Source organism: Prunus mume, linkage group LG3 (genome assembly GCF_029339155.1).
Source record: "Prunus mume cultivar Tortuosa linkage group LG3, ASM2933915v1, whole genome shotgun sequence".
NCBI classification, from domain to species: Eukaryota; Viridiplantae; Streptophyta; class Magnoliopsida; order Rosales; family Rosaceae; genus Prunus; species Prunus mume.
In genome coordinates, this window is record NC_142700.1 from 5,056,134 (window position 1) to 5,072,396 (window position 16,263).

Below are 16,263 nucleotides of genomic sequence, written 5' to 3' on the forward strand. Positions count from 1 at the left end.
GAATTTTAAAGTGTTTAAAAAAAAAACTCCATTAGTTTATTGATGTGGCATATATGTAGAGCCCACATTTCCAATAATATAGTGTCACTTGTATTTAAAATACAATATATATTTTTAAATAATTTAACATTCATAAAATTTAAAAAAGAAAACCAAAATTTCATGAATTTTAAATGAAAACAAATTTTAAAAAAAATTCGCAGGGACCATTTGTGATAGGTGCATGAACCTCAGGGATGTTTTATGATATATATATATATATATGTCACATCAGCAAACTAATGATGTTTTTCACAAAACTTAACGGCAGGGACTATTTGTGAGCACACATGCTAACCTTGACCAAGAATGACAAAAAAAAAAAAACAATAAGGATGTAATCTGATAGTTTCGTAAACCTTATAGACGTTTTGTGATATTAAGCAACAGAAAAAAAAAAAAAAAAAAAAGTAGAGTGGACAATTAGAATAGTCAAGGCACAATCAAACCTGAAAATCATGAATTTAATTGGATGAAACTGTGAGTTAGTTGGATAAAATGTGCTAAGTCCAAATATTTTGGTAGGTTGAAGGGCTGACATAACTTAAGTTGTATCGCAAGCCATTGGGGTCTTTTACATGCTCGTTGACATAAAAAATTAAAAAGAAGATGAAGAAGCATGTTTTAAATAATAAAAAAATTAATACAAGAAGAAACGTGGTTTAATAATATACTTGTGGAGTGGGCTTTAGGCATAGGATGGGCAATGTTTTCTTTCACCAAAAAATGGGCTCCGCTATACAACGGGAGAAAATAGCTAGTTGTGCTCATGGTAAGTACAAGATCAAGAGTTGGGGGAGAGAGATGTTATAATGAGGGGGATTTTGGTGAGGGGGTTGAGGTACAATATTTTCTCTCTCTTATTGGGTAGTGGGATTGAACCTCTCGCACAAACCCCCTCATTATTGCCTTTCCACAAAAGTTTATGGGAATAACTATTGAGGGATTCTTCAAATTTTGCTTATGGGGTGTCCACTATGAATTTCATTTCAACGATTTGACTGTCTATTTAACAAGTCTTCATTAATACTTCATAGATTATATTTATTGGATAGTGGGATCCCACAACCTCATTATAGCATTTTCACAAGAGTTGATTGGAATAACTATTGAGGGATTCTTCAAATTCTGCTTATGGGGTGTCCACTATGAATTTCATTTCAATAATTTGACTGTCTATTTCACAGGTCTTCATTCATACTTCATAGATTATATTTGCAAAAAAATTAGACAAATCGGAAACCATTAAGGCGTAGTGACCCACAAAATAAACAAATACGGTGGTTTCAAAAAATTAAAAAGATAACCATTGTATTGAGTGATCAAATGGTTTGGATTCAAATGATTTTTTACAGGGATAATTTTTAAATGAATATCTAAATAATAGACAATTCAGATCATTAAAATACAATGCAGAATGGGCTCAATAAGAGTATCCCTATATATAGTTTTCTTTTGGATGTTGAATATACTCGTGTACATATGTATACATATATATGTTAAATTTTTTCCTTGGTGGAGATTATACTGGTATATTTTCAGAACTGTGTCTGACTAATTTAGGATTTTGTTTTCTGTAACATAAAATACATGTCTGTTGACCAAGAAACATATAAGATATATTTGTCTAATATATATCATGTGTAATGTAAGAGGATCCAAGGGGGAAGGCCTTGTGTAGTTCTAGTACTAACCACTATCAGAAAATCATGTTGTTTCAGAATCGAATGCATCTGATGATGCAGAAGGCAGAGGACAAGTCAAGGAAGTGAGTTGGTTTCCTTCCCTGTCTGGTGTTGCAGAATGTGTGGGAAAATACATAACTGTTGAGAAGTTTAGCTGATCAGCTCAGTTTCAGGGCCTGATGACAGGCTTTGGGTTGAACAAAATGTTAAAGGAGCATGAGGTCGAGCCTCAGCAGCCCTGAGGTGCAGCGGCCAAATGCCCAATCAAAATCCAACAGTTGCTCCAATACACGTGATGGCCTTAGCCCTTCTACGTCTCCTTTGTCTAAATGTCAGGGCAAAAGGGTTAGGGTTTTTTAAATAATAGGGTGACGAGGTATTGAAACAAAGAGCTTATATCATATTCTACCAGACTCCCAGGCACTTAATGTACACAATTGCAGATCTTTCTTTCTTCTTCAGTGGGTGGTTATGTCTTCTACTTCCAACGATTCTAACACCTGTCACAAATCCAGATCTACACTTGGAGAAATCAGAGATTTAAGAGAGGAAACTATATATATATACCATTTATGGTAATAGCCCAACAAACAAATCTAGATTCCAACCAAAAATGGAAAGAAAAAAACTCAGTCATTATTTATGAATGAATCTGACTACCAAAATATATATTTTGTATAAACAGAAAAGAATTATATATACCCATTCATAAATTCTCCTATGCGGAACGTCCGAATATTATTATTGTGTGGACGCCATGTATTTTCTATTACTCTCTCTCAACTTCTTCCCATTTATAATAACGTCCGAGATCAATTTAAATACCCAAAAAAATTCAAAATTTTAGATTTTTTTTTAATTATAAATACCTAACCATGTTCTTTACTTCCCACACCAAAACTCCATATAAATTCCTCTTATATGAATAATGTTTGCCTATATTTATCATAACAATGAATGGAAAAGCAAAAGAGTACGTACCACTATTCACGTATCTGCCGTGACTTGCTCTGACACTTTACTATGGTACAATAGGTGAAAGTGGAGTAATAAAATTGAACTGTAAGATTCCCATGCCAAAATCGCCTTGATCTTCCAAGTTCCCACGTGTCAACTGACCATGCAATATTCCAAATCACTAAAGAATCTGGCAGTGGCACAAAGCTATGTGCACCATTTTTTCCCCATCTATGAGACAACATCAATCATACATTTTGGCAATTAATTAGTATATATTCTGCGTTAATTTCATACTTTTCCAGTGAGAATTATCGATCACAATTTGGAGTCTCTTAGTTGAAGTTAATGACCAATTTACCACAAATATTTATGCTATCTCTGACAAATAGGCATTGTGACTGTCGTTCTTCAGTCTTTTTGGTCATTTCCTCTAAGCCTCTAAGTTTAAGTGTATGTGTTATATCATCAACCACTACCATCAATTAGTCTTCGAATAAACCTTTTATTAAATATTATTTTGTAAGCTTGCATATCGTTGTTACGTGGGAATTGCCTAAGCTTGGAGGGATATTCTAAGCCATTAATTTACTATAAATTATATGTTATAATCGATAGACTCTGTCCATTTTGTCTTCCTAGAGGTAGATCTAGGTTGATTCCTTGTTTTTGTAATTAATTTTGTTTTTGTTTATTTTGTGGTGGGCATTGTAAGTTGTAACTACTCCTTCACTATAAAGAAAAAGAAATTATTACTCATGATATGATAGAACAGCTAGTGATGGCGATTGAGGAAGAGTTGGGGCAAATTAAAAAAAAAATACAGTTTTGGGTGCTGAGTTCTGATTTGAGCTCATGACTCGCCATTTTAAAGAGAACGACACCGCAAGTCAAATTCATTGCTTTGTTAGGACGTACGTATGAGATTTTTTGAGTTGACTAGCCGAAAACAACATTTGAGTCCTTTCTTAATACATTTTTCAGGAAACCTTGATATTATGCTTGTTAATCGTAATACCACTTTAATTACCTTTCCAATGTAAATGTTAGAAAGATAAATATGTTACATCTCACGTACATATATGACTAAACTAACGTTGTTCTGACATAATAACGTAGAGTAGCACGAAAACTAACATAAATAGATAGAGACCATATGTATTTCATTGTAAGCGTGGGAGCTGAGGAAAGCATGGGCGCCATATTAGAAGCTGGCACAAGTATAGATAGGTTCTCCCATCCCATTATTGTCGATTTACAGCTCAAAGAGACGGACGGAAAGGAGAGATAAGAGGAATATATGGGAGGAGAGTGTATGTATGTGTGTACGTTGTTAACGAGAGATGCTGACTCTGACTGATGATGACCAAGCTGGAGGCCATTACAGCTACAATCAAGTCGTAGTCGTACCCTGGTCCTCCACGTGTCAGTGGCACACTAAGTATGTTTTATCATCAAGCTTCGAAATAGTACCACGTGTACTGCTGATAGATATATGCCCTAGCCAGTACCATAGCTATAAGCTTTAGCTTGGTAGAGAAGTATTAGAAAAGCACTTGCAGAAAAGGAGACGTATGGGCTTATGGTTTTTTGCCAATTAAAGAGGGAATCTAGTAGGGGGGCCATAGGCAGCTGGAACTCCAGCGGCTTGTCAATGTCACACAGTCATACTCAAACTGTCAAACATGCCCTATGAAACCAATTCAATATCTAAAAGAAACCAAGAGGAATCACATTCGAAAAGTAAAGAGCTTATAGCATACAATTCAAGAGTTCAAATGCCTTGTCAATCTCAGTTGTATTTTAAACTCACGGAAAACATTATCTATGTCTTAAATTTTAACCAGTAATGATCGTGTTTGTTATTGCTATACATGCGGTTTAAATTCGTAGTCTAACAATGTAAGTATTTAACAATTAATTTTTGTAGCCAAGTCCCAAGGCTAGTTGGATACAAATAGAAAACCAAAGGGTAGATAATCCAACTTTTTCTCCACGGGCACTGTCATAGTTGGATCAGGCTATGCGGTCTAGATTCGTAGTTCAGAGCTCTTTTTCTCTCTCATTTTTTGGCAGTGAGGAGTGAGAGTTGATCAGGTTAATTGCATCTACACTATTTTTCGATATGTTTTCTCAAGAGTTAACGTCCATTGCCCCGACTAGGGACCTTGACTGTTCCACCACCCACTCTCTCATGCAGATAAAAAGTCTCTGCAGAGACTGGAGAGATAGGTCTATTTCCAAGTCAGTCGGTCCTTGAAAAAGTCTGTATAAACCACACGCATAATGCAGGCAGTTTAATCTCTATCTCTATGTCTCATGCCTCCACCTTCTTCATGACACGTCATTTCCTGCCTTGCATTATTGTTTCAGAAAAAATAAAAAAGAAGATTCCTGAATGACGGGAATGGGAGCCTACTACTCTAGATAAAATTTACATATGGAGCTCTATTTTCAGGTTTTTCTAGGGCTAAATTAAGGAGTTTGATCATTACTTTTTCTTTAATTTAGTTTGACTTTGACCATGAATCAGTAAAAGGTGTTGTTCCACACGCTAATATCCTTTTCCCTACACAAGCAAAGAAAATCAGTGCTGCAATCAAAACCTTTACGATTACGAAACATATTTAAAACGACCCTTAAATTATGTTTGTAGTTATTCCATTGTCCTCAATATATTTGATTGTAACAGTAGTACGATAGCTTTTCTTCCATTAACTCAAAGGGGTCTATTGTGTTCTTTGACCAACCAGATGCATTTGTATTTATATGGCAATATGTACGTAAAGAACTTAATAGTTTTTTCTTTCCAGATCGAAAGTGTGTATCCGGAACATACAAAAATTACCCGAATCAAACTAAAATTCACAAATTTCTATGTGCAAGGGTGATATTAACAATAATTTTAGTCGATTATTCTGAACAAATATTGATCTTATATCTAAATTATACTTTTACTTTCCAAACTATAATGAAGTCGACAACTTAGTATATTGGAGCCAGCCAGCTAAAGTTAAGAAGTTTTTCCTTGTTCAACTATGTCAGTGGATAAGTGAAAATCTGTCCTGAGAATTTTGGAATGTATACGTAGCAATCATTTTGACCATTCTTTGTTTTTGGTGATACTACGTGACAATTTCTGGACCATTCTTTTCCAAGTTTAATCCTTACTTACAAAATTGGCTTTACTATTTGTGTAATGTTCATTCTAATTTCAACTGATCAATTATATGTGGTTTACCCTAGAGAACTTTATGTATTATTTCACACATGAATGATGCATGCCCAATAATTTTCCAATGAGAGATATCAACAAACGCAATTATTTGTCTGTTGGCAAAAAGTTTATGACGATGGGAGGCTATCTTATTCCAAGATCAAGTATATTAAGGTTTTTTTAAGGACTTATACAGGAGGTTTTAGTTTTTTAATTTTTTTTATTTTTATATAGATTATTCATCAAAAGAGATTGTCGGCAACGAAACTCAAACCTAAGCCTTGATAGTAAAGAGAATGATCCTTACCAACTTAACCAACCTTCGTTGGCACAAACTCAATTATTTATACGTACCCACGTCATTAGATGTTCGATCTACTCTCACACCTCCTTTTTTTCCTGTACAATAGAAACAAAAACATACAATTATTTGTCAATCAAGAAACTGAGTTTAATTAGTTTCATGTATGATGTATTGAAGAAAGTCATGCGATTGGACTCCAGAAAATCTGACAAAATCTATATCAAATATATAAAATCAGAACCGGACCCCTTTTTTTCATGTCGAACATTTGAGACATTTGTCATTCATGGCATATTTTGCGAAATATAGGACAAGAAAAAGTGAAAACTAAAACAACGACAATATATATTTCAATTATTCATGCATATATATACCTCTTATTCGGCAGTTTGGAATCCAATTTATAATACCAAGCCAAGATACGTGTTACCATCATAAAACATTAATTTGATTATATATATATATATTATATATATGTGAAAACAATTACAGATATGATAGTAAGATATGCAAAGCGCCTTGCAGAAAACAATTTGTTAAAGTCAACTATATCCCTTTCATCCCAAAGAAAAAAAAAGAAAAAAAAAATTACGTCCCTTTCATGCATAATATTTTTTTAATTATATGCATGTCACAGGGATAGCATTAGGATGTTTTGGGCACTTGCCAATGCCCCATCCAATAATAATTCATGAGTTCCCCATTATCACTTGAAAAACCTCATCCCCACCACTCTACTAATTAGTATTTTTATTATTTTTTTAAAAAAAATAGAGAGAGGGGTAGGGTTTTAACTCATAGTTAATTAGTGTTTAGCAGTAATAATATTGGAAATCTATGTTGGAGGCAGTACATGGGGCTCTCCTTTCCCTTTTAAGATGCCACATTTAAGCAATCATATACCAAAGTTTCTCCCTTCATCTTTTTGCCTTCCCCATCCAAAATACTAATATAATGCAATGGAAACTTTCACATATGGAAGTCCACATCATATTTAGGTGCAATACAACGAAAGATTTGGTTAATTGAGGCTAGCTCCTCTTTACCTTAACCAGTCTCCTAACTTGGGAATGATGACTTGGCTCTCTTATTTATGGCATTTAGGTGAGACCATATCTTTTAATTGTTGAATCAAATTAGTTAGCCGTTAGATCAAATGGATTAGTCTGATTCAATGGTTAAGAAATATGACTTCACCTAAAGACCATATATAAGGCCCTCACTATATAATGACTCATACGATTATTGCCTATTGAAATGGGCCCTTTTGTGAAGAGCCCTTATTATTTTAAGTTCTAGCATTAAAAAGCTAGAAGACTATGATAAGAGAAAATAAGTAGAAGCATTGTTTATTTTTTCTATAATTTTTTGTTTTTGGGTTAAGAAAATTAAGAAGTGTTGTTGTTACTTCAAACTTCTTACAGAATCTTTTTGGTATAATTCTTCCAGAATCTCTTTTCTAAGAGCATCTCCAGCGCTAGGGCTTTGCCCTGGCAACAGGCCCCCCCAAGCCTAGTTTCATACTCAAGCGCAGGAAATCCAGCACGGGCAAAGCATGGGACCCACCAGCCTAGGCAAGCCCATAGGCGAAATTGACTGGGTTGTTACCCGCGGGCTGTTGACGTCAGCAGCTGATTTTCAAATATTTTTTACTGTTGGACCCACCAATCCACATTGCCCAATGGTTACAAGCCACGTGGCTTCTCCTAGAGCCTCCGATCAAAAAATCTTGCACAATCCAACGGTTGTCCAATTTTTGGCTAAAAAAAATTGAAAAAAATATCAAACAATTTTAAAAAAATATTATGGAAATTTTTTCTATACATACCTACCAATATTATTCACTTTCCACACCAAATTTAATTTCAAAATTTTATCCGAAAATATTATCTGATTTTTAGGTGAGAATTTTACGATAAATATTAACACTTGGGAATAGAAAATCTTATTTGAAAAGCTTATCAAAATCAATGGTTTAAGTATAAAAAAAATAAAAAATAAATTTAAGTGAATAGTAATTGCCTTAGCCTTAGCCTTTTGGGGTGAAACCACAAATGGCAAGACTGCCACTATTCACATGAATAGTGGCAGGCAGCCCTTGCCTTGCCCTTGCCCTTGCTTTAGCCTTAGCCATTTGGGATGAAGATGCTCTAATAGGTTCCCATGCCACAAATCTCGCTCCAATGTATCAAACTCAAGACCTTTTCTTTTCATCAAATAATTATATTATGTATGTGTCTATGTAAGCAGACGCTCACCATCACATGATTAATTGCTTTGAGACCCAAAAGGATTATAACATAATATAAAAACCTTCAATATAACAAGGCCTGTTACAATACAAGTGGACGACGTAGTTGATATTTTTTACTTTTAAAGTATACAATCAATAAATCACTATTTATATTATAACACAAGTAAATAGAATCTACCAGTACAATTCATGTAAGAAAGTAAATGAAATTTCCCCGAACAAGGTATATATAAGTAAATACTATTTTCGAAGGCTAATGAAATTCAAACTAATTCATGCAAGTGCATATTATATGCATCATCCCCCTCTCTCATGGAACAGTGAATCTATTTCATGACTCAAAATAAAAATTCATGCAAGTATATATTATATAGGCCATATATAAATATAATTATTATAAAAGTGAATGCTGATGGTCCTTTTCTATGTAGTAAATATTATTATATATGAAAGAGAGGTTTTGTGTTCCCTAATAATTTTCTGTTTTCTGTTTCCTGAAATCAGAAATTGGAAATGGGAAAATCAATTTCTCTCCCTCGATAGCATAAACACACCACACCAAGCAGACGCACAACACAAAGCCAGATGGCTCCTCCTTATAGTTCCTAACGCCTCTGCCCCTCAATACTCATCATGCATAATAAGCAAAGCCATTTCCCCATATAAACCCATCACCCTCCTCCCTCTCTCAACATTCTCACCAAACCAAACCTTTTTTTTAAGAACCCCTCTTCTTCTTCTTCTTCTTCCCACATCTCTCTCTTTTCTAGAAACAAACACAAACATCCCTTTGTGCAGCAACATCCAGCTATGGTGGTTCTTTCTCAACCCGCTGCATTAGACCATTTATCTGATCTGATCAAAGCATGCAAGCCCACCAGCTTGTTCACTGGAATTCCAGTCGTGGACCTCTCAGACCCTGAAGCAAAACACCACATAGTCAAGGCCTGTGAAGACTACGGCTTGTTCAAGCTGGTCAACCATGGAGTGCCATTGGACTTCATGACCACGCTTGAAGCCCAAGCTCTCAAATTCTTTAACTTACCCCAGTCAGAGAAAGAGAAGGCAGGCCCTGCCGATCCATTCGGCTACGGAAGCAAGAGAATTGGCCCAAACGGTGACGTGGGTTGGATTGAATACATCCTTCTCAACACCAATCCTGATATCATCTCCCCCAAGTCCCTCTCCATTTTCAAAGAAAACCCAGAAATTTTCCGGTAAAATTTTCTCAACAGGAAAACAGAGGACTCTGTTTTAATCCTCTGTTTTACAAAGAAACAAAACAAAGACGCATACAAAGTAATCTAACTTTTGTTCCATTGGTTTTGCTTTCATTTCGTGTTACAGTGATGCAGTGTTAGATTTTATCTGCGCGGTGAAGAAGATGACCTTCGAGGTATTGGAATTGATGGTTGATGGGCTGGGGATTGAGCCAAGGAATGTGCTGAGCAATCTTCTAAGAGAGGATAAGAGCGACTGTTGCTTCAGGCTAAACTACTATCCGCCATGTCCAGAGCTTCAGGCATTGAGTGGACGAAACTTGATTGGGTTTGGGGAGCACACAGACCCACAGATCATCTCTGTCCTGAGATCAAACAACACATCAGGCCTGCAAATCAGTCTCAAGGATGGGACTTGGGTTTCTGTCCCACCTGATCAGAACTCCTTTTTCATCAATGTTGGTGATTGTTTGCAGGTACCAATATAAATGGAATTATTGTTTTTTCCTTCACCTCTTCTTTTTATACATATTATTTGTTCTGCTTGGGTAATAAGGTCAAATCCTAACTTCAGGCAGCCAACTTGCATTTTGCCTCTTTACTTCCTTTCAAACACTCTCTCACAACAAAACATCACTTCCTCTTCTGTTCTTGCACGCCATTTTCTTTTGGGGTAAATTTTTTGGGCGTTTTGGAGTGATTCTAGATATGCCAAAATCACTTTAAGTGATTTTACAGAGAAACACATGGAAGGTGACGAGCCCTTTATGTACTGTTTTTTGTGTGGAAAATATGAGTTCACTAATTTTGGAAGTGGCTTTGATGCAGGTGATGAGCAATGGGAGGTTCAAGAGCGTGAAGCATAGGGTTTTGGCAGACACTACAAGTTCAAGGATTTCAATGATCTTCTTTGGAGGGCCACCTTTGAGTGAAAAGATAGCACCTCTGCCGTCACTTATGGCAGAAGGAGAAGAAAGCTTGTACAAAGAGTTCACGTGGTGTGAATACAAAAAGTCCGCGTACAAGTCAAGGCTGGCTGATTATAGGCTAGGGCTGTTCGAGAAATCTGTGCCAATGATGTCAAATTCCCAATTTTAGGAAAAAAATGTTTTAGGTTTTGTTTAAAGCTCAGAATAGCTCTGAAAAAGTCGACTCTAGCTGCTCAGTTTGCCATAGAAGGCAAACAAATAGAGGTTGTTATCGATCTTCTTCTTTCTTTTATTTTTCCTTCGGTCCCTTTTCTTTTGACTTGGTTTCTTCTTTCTTTCTTTTTCTTTTGTTCTTTGTTTCAATGTAACAAGAAGAACCACCTTCTGCCAATGCGAGTTTGTCATCTTCATGTCTTTATGTTGAAAGCACTCTGTCAAGTTTCCTAAGATAAACTGAAATTGGTAGTGTTACATGTATGTCTTGATTTATAAAAAAGGTATTCTAAATCTGAATAATCCATTTCCACATATGTAAAGATGTTGAGTCTCGAGATCCATGTAAAAATATATAATCTTTAATAATCAAACTTCTATCTTGACCAAAAAAAAAAATCACCTTCTATCCTTAATGCTAGTTTGTCACCACCATGTCAAAAACATCCTATTGTCAAGTTTCCTTAAATAAATTGAAAGGAGTATGATAAAACCAACATGTCAACGGTGGCCTCGTTAAAACTTTCCTGGGAAAAATCACGGAACAAAATCCCAAAGTAAAAAGAGTACCACATATGCTACATACTACCAAAGAGTCGATAATCAAAACATAAATCTAAACTCCATGATAGGAAAGAATATCATCATCTAACCAAAACAAAAAGCCCTCCTAGCGAAGATTGAATCATGCAATGCAATCCGCAAACTCCATTAGCAATACGGAGAACTTACGTGTATCAACTTTATCCATTAGTTATTGGTTTAATGTCTGGATCATCCATTTCCAGTTTTTGCAGATAAAAATAAATATACCATCTGTAAAAATCGACCACATATAAATATAAATATATATATATATGCACACATATCTTTTCTGAGGTTATTTTGAAGTTCAACAATTGGAACCGTTTATATTTTAGGTAATCTTTACAAAAAAATATCTAAATTTAAAGTTATTTGGTCATTTTAATGTGAAAAAGAAATGCAATTCATTAGATAAAACTGAAACAATTATATGAATAATCAAAACAATTTCCGATTCAATTCATCTTTTGCATAAACAATCATTAAAAAAACCTAAAAATCAAACGATTCCGATTATTAAAATCATAGTTGAGAAACCGAACATCCTTTTATTATAATGATGAGATTCATTTATATCGAAAGGTGGAAGTGGAACTACTCACAAGCCAAAACAAATGGCCAAGTTTAGGGGAGATATCCATAACTAACCCTGTGGTCCCTCCACCCATTGTGGTCTTACTTTTGGCCCTCCTTACATAATAAAATCATGGTCCTGCACCTGTTTATGCATGTGAATTCTATTCATATGGTCTAAAACTTATAATATATACCATCATATATGTACGAAAGTCAATAATGCACAGTAGGTTATGGTGGGGATTTGGAGTTGTTTTTTCTTTTGTTTTAGGTGAGTGAATGAACTAAAGCTTGGTGAACTGTGAACCTATGAGGAAAGTGTTGAGAGAGAGAGAGAGAGAGAGAGAGAGAGGAAGTTGGGTCGGCAAGGAGGACATAAAGTATAACTATTAACAAGGAGCTGCCCGTGTGCAATATTCTTCAAATTTAAGCCTACAAATACTCTGTTGGAGGAACTTTAACCGAGGCCGTATGTCATTTTCTCAAATCAATTTTTAGGTTCATTAAATCAATTTTTGCCATTTAACGCACATATAATATTTCTACACATTATTTTTTATAAAATAAGAAATATTTAATTTCAAGACCTATTCACACACTAAATTTTTTATGCAAGTGGTGACTAGGATCTAGTCATTTGGAAGCAAAAGTAATGCTTTCCTATTTGTAAATTAGGTTTTTCATTTGTCCATAGTCTATGCCAATACTCGGAGCTCAGTTCCTTGCTGTGCCTGAGAGGCCACCCCAATCATTTGTTTAAGCAAATTAATTTATAGAAAGACTAATAAGAATCCATAAACATAAAGGGGTTCATAAACCAAGTTTCAAAGCTAATTAAAAACCAAGATTAGAGCACCTCCACCCCAAAAGGCAAGGGCAGACACTATTCACGTAAATGGTGTCTGCCCTTGCCTTTTTTGGTTCCACCCCAAAGGACTAGGACAAGGGCAAACACTATTCCCTTTACTTTATTTTCAAATTTTTTAATACTTAACTATTAATTTTGATAGCTTTTCATATAATATTTTCGGTTGCCACGTGTTACTATTTATTATAAAATTCTCACCTAAAATTTCAGATAACATTTTTGGATTAAATTTTCGGATAAGATTTTCAGTTGCCACGTGTCCATCAAATTTCAGAAAAAAATTTCGGATGAGATTCTCAGTTGCCACGTGCCTTATTTCAGATAAGATTTTCAGATATTTATTAAAAAAAATTATAATGTCAGATTGAAGATAAGATTTTCACCTTCTAAAATTGCGTCACGTGTCCCATGTCATATAAGATTTTCATATATTTATTAAAAAATTATAATCTCATATTTCAGATAAGATTTTCACCCTCTAAAATTGCGTCACGTGTCATCTCTATCTTCTAAATCCCTCTATAAAACTACACCCTCAACTTTATTTTTTGATACAAATGGAAAGTAGTATAAAAATGTGAGTGGAAAGTAAAAAATATTGGAAGGAGAAGAGTTTGTATGAAGATTTGGTGTGCGAAAGTAAAAAATATTGGAAGGAGAAGAGTTTGTATGAAGATTTGGTGTGGAAAGTAAATAAAATTGTTAGGTATTTATAGGGAAAAAATCCAGAATTTTTTGGTATTGTTTTAATAAAATTTCAGAATTTATTCGAATGGCCGTAGGATTTCTTGAAAAAAAAAAACCATCGTAGCGTCCGTGAAGCGCCATGTGGCATTTTCCCGTTGGGTTCTGTTATGGTCGACGTCGAGTGAAAGTCAAATTTTTACCGTTGGCGCGTGAAACTCAAGCACCAATTGTATAAAAAAATGAATTGCACTCACGACGTCAGTGTAACGTCACCATCGACATCAACGCAACGTCACCATCGACATCAGCACCTTCGGGCTTGCGCCCGCAGAATTTGCCTGTGGGCTTGCCCGGGCTAGTGGGACCCAGGGCTTGCCCGTGCCGTCCGTTGTGTGCTGGAGGTCCAAACCTTGTTGCAGGGGAGGGGGGCCTGTTGCCCTGTCAGATATGCTGCGCTGAAGGTGCCCTTAGAGAGAAGTAGTGGTCACCCACTGCTTTTCGTTGTCTCATCATGCATTGAGAGCCCATCTATAACTTATCGACATGATATTGACACTATTATTTGATCGCTTGATGCGATGCATACTGTGCCGAAAACAGTGTGTGTGTACCTATTTGTTGAGAGATCCACATGTTCCACGATTTGGGGCAAACGTGAGTAAGTTAAGGGATTGATAGGCATAGGTTTGGCCACAAACTAAAACCCCATATACTTATGCTAAGGCTGTGTTTTTTTTTTTTCGACTGGCCTTTAGAGCTTAGAGTTTGTTACTACAACATGCATATTATTTTACTAGATTTGTTTGTTTTTTTTTTTAAATTGTTAACATGCAGTAGAGAATAGAGAAGACGTGAGTTAATAGTAAATGTGGGAATAAGTTATCTACCACCAAAGCTGTAAGCCTCGGAAAAAATTAATATGTCTAACTATTTGAATGGATCATATCACGTACACCTGGACTGATTAGCCGTTCACGCTTGAGTTTGACAGTGGGAGATCAGACTAACTTTTTCTTTTAACATGAAAAAGTAGAAAAAGAAACTTAGTGCTCTTTTGTTTCCATTTATAGGAAAAAGGAGAGGCACGCCCCATAAAAGGATAATAGCAATGATTTAAACATAAATTCATGGGTTTTGGAGTCCCCACTTCCCATGCAAATAAGAAGATTCTCTACGGAAGTGGTCTACACAGTTCTGCGGATATATACAATTTACAAAGCCTTGTCACTCTCAGAGTCTCACTCTCATCTCAGCTACAAAACCCTACAAATTAACCAAGGTGATGACAAGGCCCCAAGGCCATGAAGCCATACAATTCCAAGCTTCTGCGCATCTCATTATACATCACTATCGAACCCTTTTTTTCTCTCAGAATGCCATTTCAATCATTTCGAGTTCTCAACCAAAATGTGCCTGAAGCCGAAGCCAATGGGTTGCTCAAGTGTTAGCTAGTGATTTGGGCACTTCCATTTCTCATTATTAATTTGTCATCTTCGGGTAGATATTTCTTGGATCCAAAGTAACATTTTCATGATATTTCAAATACGTGCAATCATCCACAAACGAAGTATGAATTAACCATGCTACCTTTTGTTCAATAATTGGTTAGCTTGTATAACAAGTCAACATCTACCACAAATAAAAGCATATGCACTAGTACTATAAAGAAGCTTCGTACCATATGAAGTGAAAGAAAAAGACTGAAAAAGCTAGCTTATCCCTGAACATAAAAAAGTTGGGTTAGACAAATATCAGAAAGAAAATATCTCTCACGGGGAGAAATTCAAGATTCAAGACATGATCAAAATAGGATGCTCCTCACACAGAATAAGACCCACCATTTCTCTATCCATTGGCGTCTTATCACCGATGACAACATGCAGCATTACCTACTTGACCCAGGGAAAAAAATTTAATTGAAGAAAAGCTTTTAAAATCTTTGAAATGACCTTTCAACTTGTTTGGTCGACATTTTGTCAGTTACAATATAACTGTGTACACTGCATATTTAATTAGTGTGATTAGCAAATGTGAGATTGATCATGGTTACTAAAAACATATTAATAAGAAATTATGGCATCAATCTTAGCTCACAACCCTATAACCATTGACTTAAGGAATTTGGTTTTGTTTCATGTCACAATGCCGTCATTGCTGTAATAATTTTATCCATTCATCGACGTATACTTATTTTTCTTTTCCGCCGTTACAATATTATAAAATACACCGTATACATACAGTTACGTATGTAATGTGTATGTATATTGCCTATATACACAGGATACTTGGAGTGCGGATGTGATCACAACAATCCACTGCTGTAATGGCAAATTAAAACAAAAATAAATAAAAATATCTGGCGACGTATGCAAGGTCTGAAAAATTATTTAGACAAGACTTTTGATGGTATTCTATATCGATATGTGTGTGATCTTGTAACTCCACGCATTATCTAGTGATGATTCAACTTTGAGGGGACATTGAGTACCAAAAGTAGAATAGTTTTTTGTTGCCAAAATTAGACAACCCTTTAAATTTGTATGCTTTTTTCATCAATAATGCGTCAAAAGTTGGATATTCTTTGCAGGTACATATAAACCCTAGCTTCTGAAGTCACCTTTAATATTAATTAATTACTGTTTGCTAAACTTAATCATTAACAATAATGATCTCTCCTTTCTCAGAAAAACTCGTATGAGGCAAAGTTATCATGCGTGACATACTGTGAT

General features: G+C 35.3%; 1 protein-coding gene across 1 annotated transcript; it reads left to right on the forward strand.

Annotated features, from left to right (window-relative positions):
• The first annotated feature begins 9,152 nt into the window (after window positions 1–9,152).
• On the forward strand, window positions 9,153–11,021 carry LOC103325127 (gibberellin 2-beta-dioxygenase-like). The gene is made up of 3 exons (XM_008227263.2): window positions 9,153–9,673; window positions 9,804–10,152; window positions 10,505–11,021. The coding sequence occupies exons 1-3, from the start codon at window positions 9,267–9,269 to the stop codon at window positions 10,772–10,774; spliced, it is 1,026 nt and encodes a 341-aa protein (XP_008225485.1). The 5' UTR covers window positions 9,153–9,266; the 3' UTR covers window positions 10,775–11,021.
• Window positions 11,022–16,263: the final 5,242 nt, after the last annotated feature.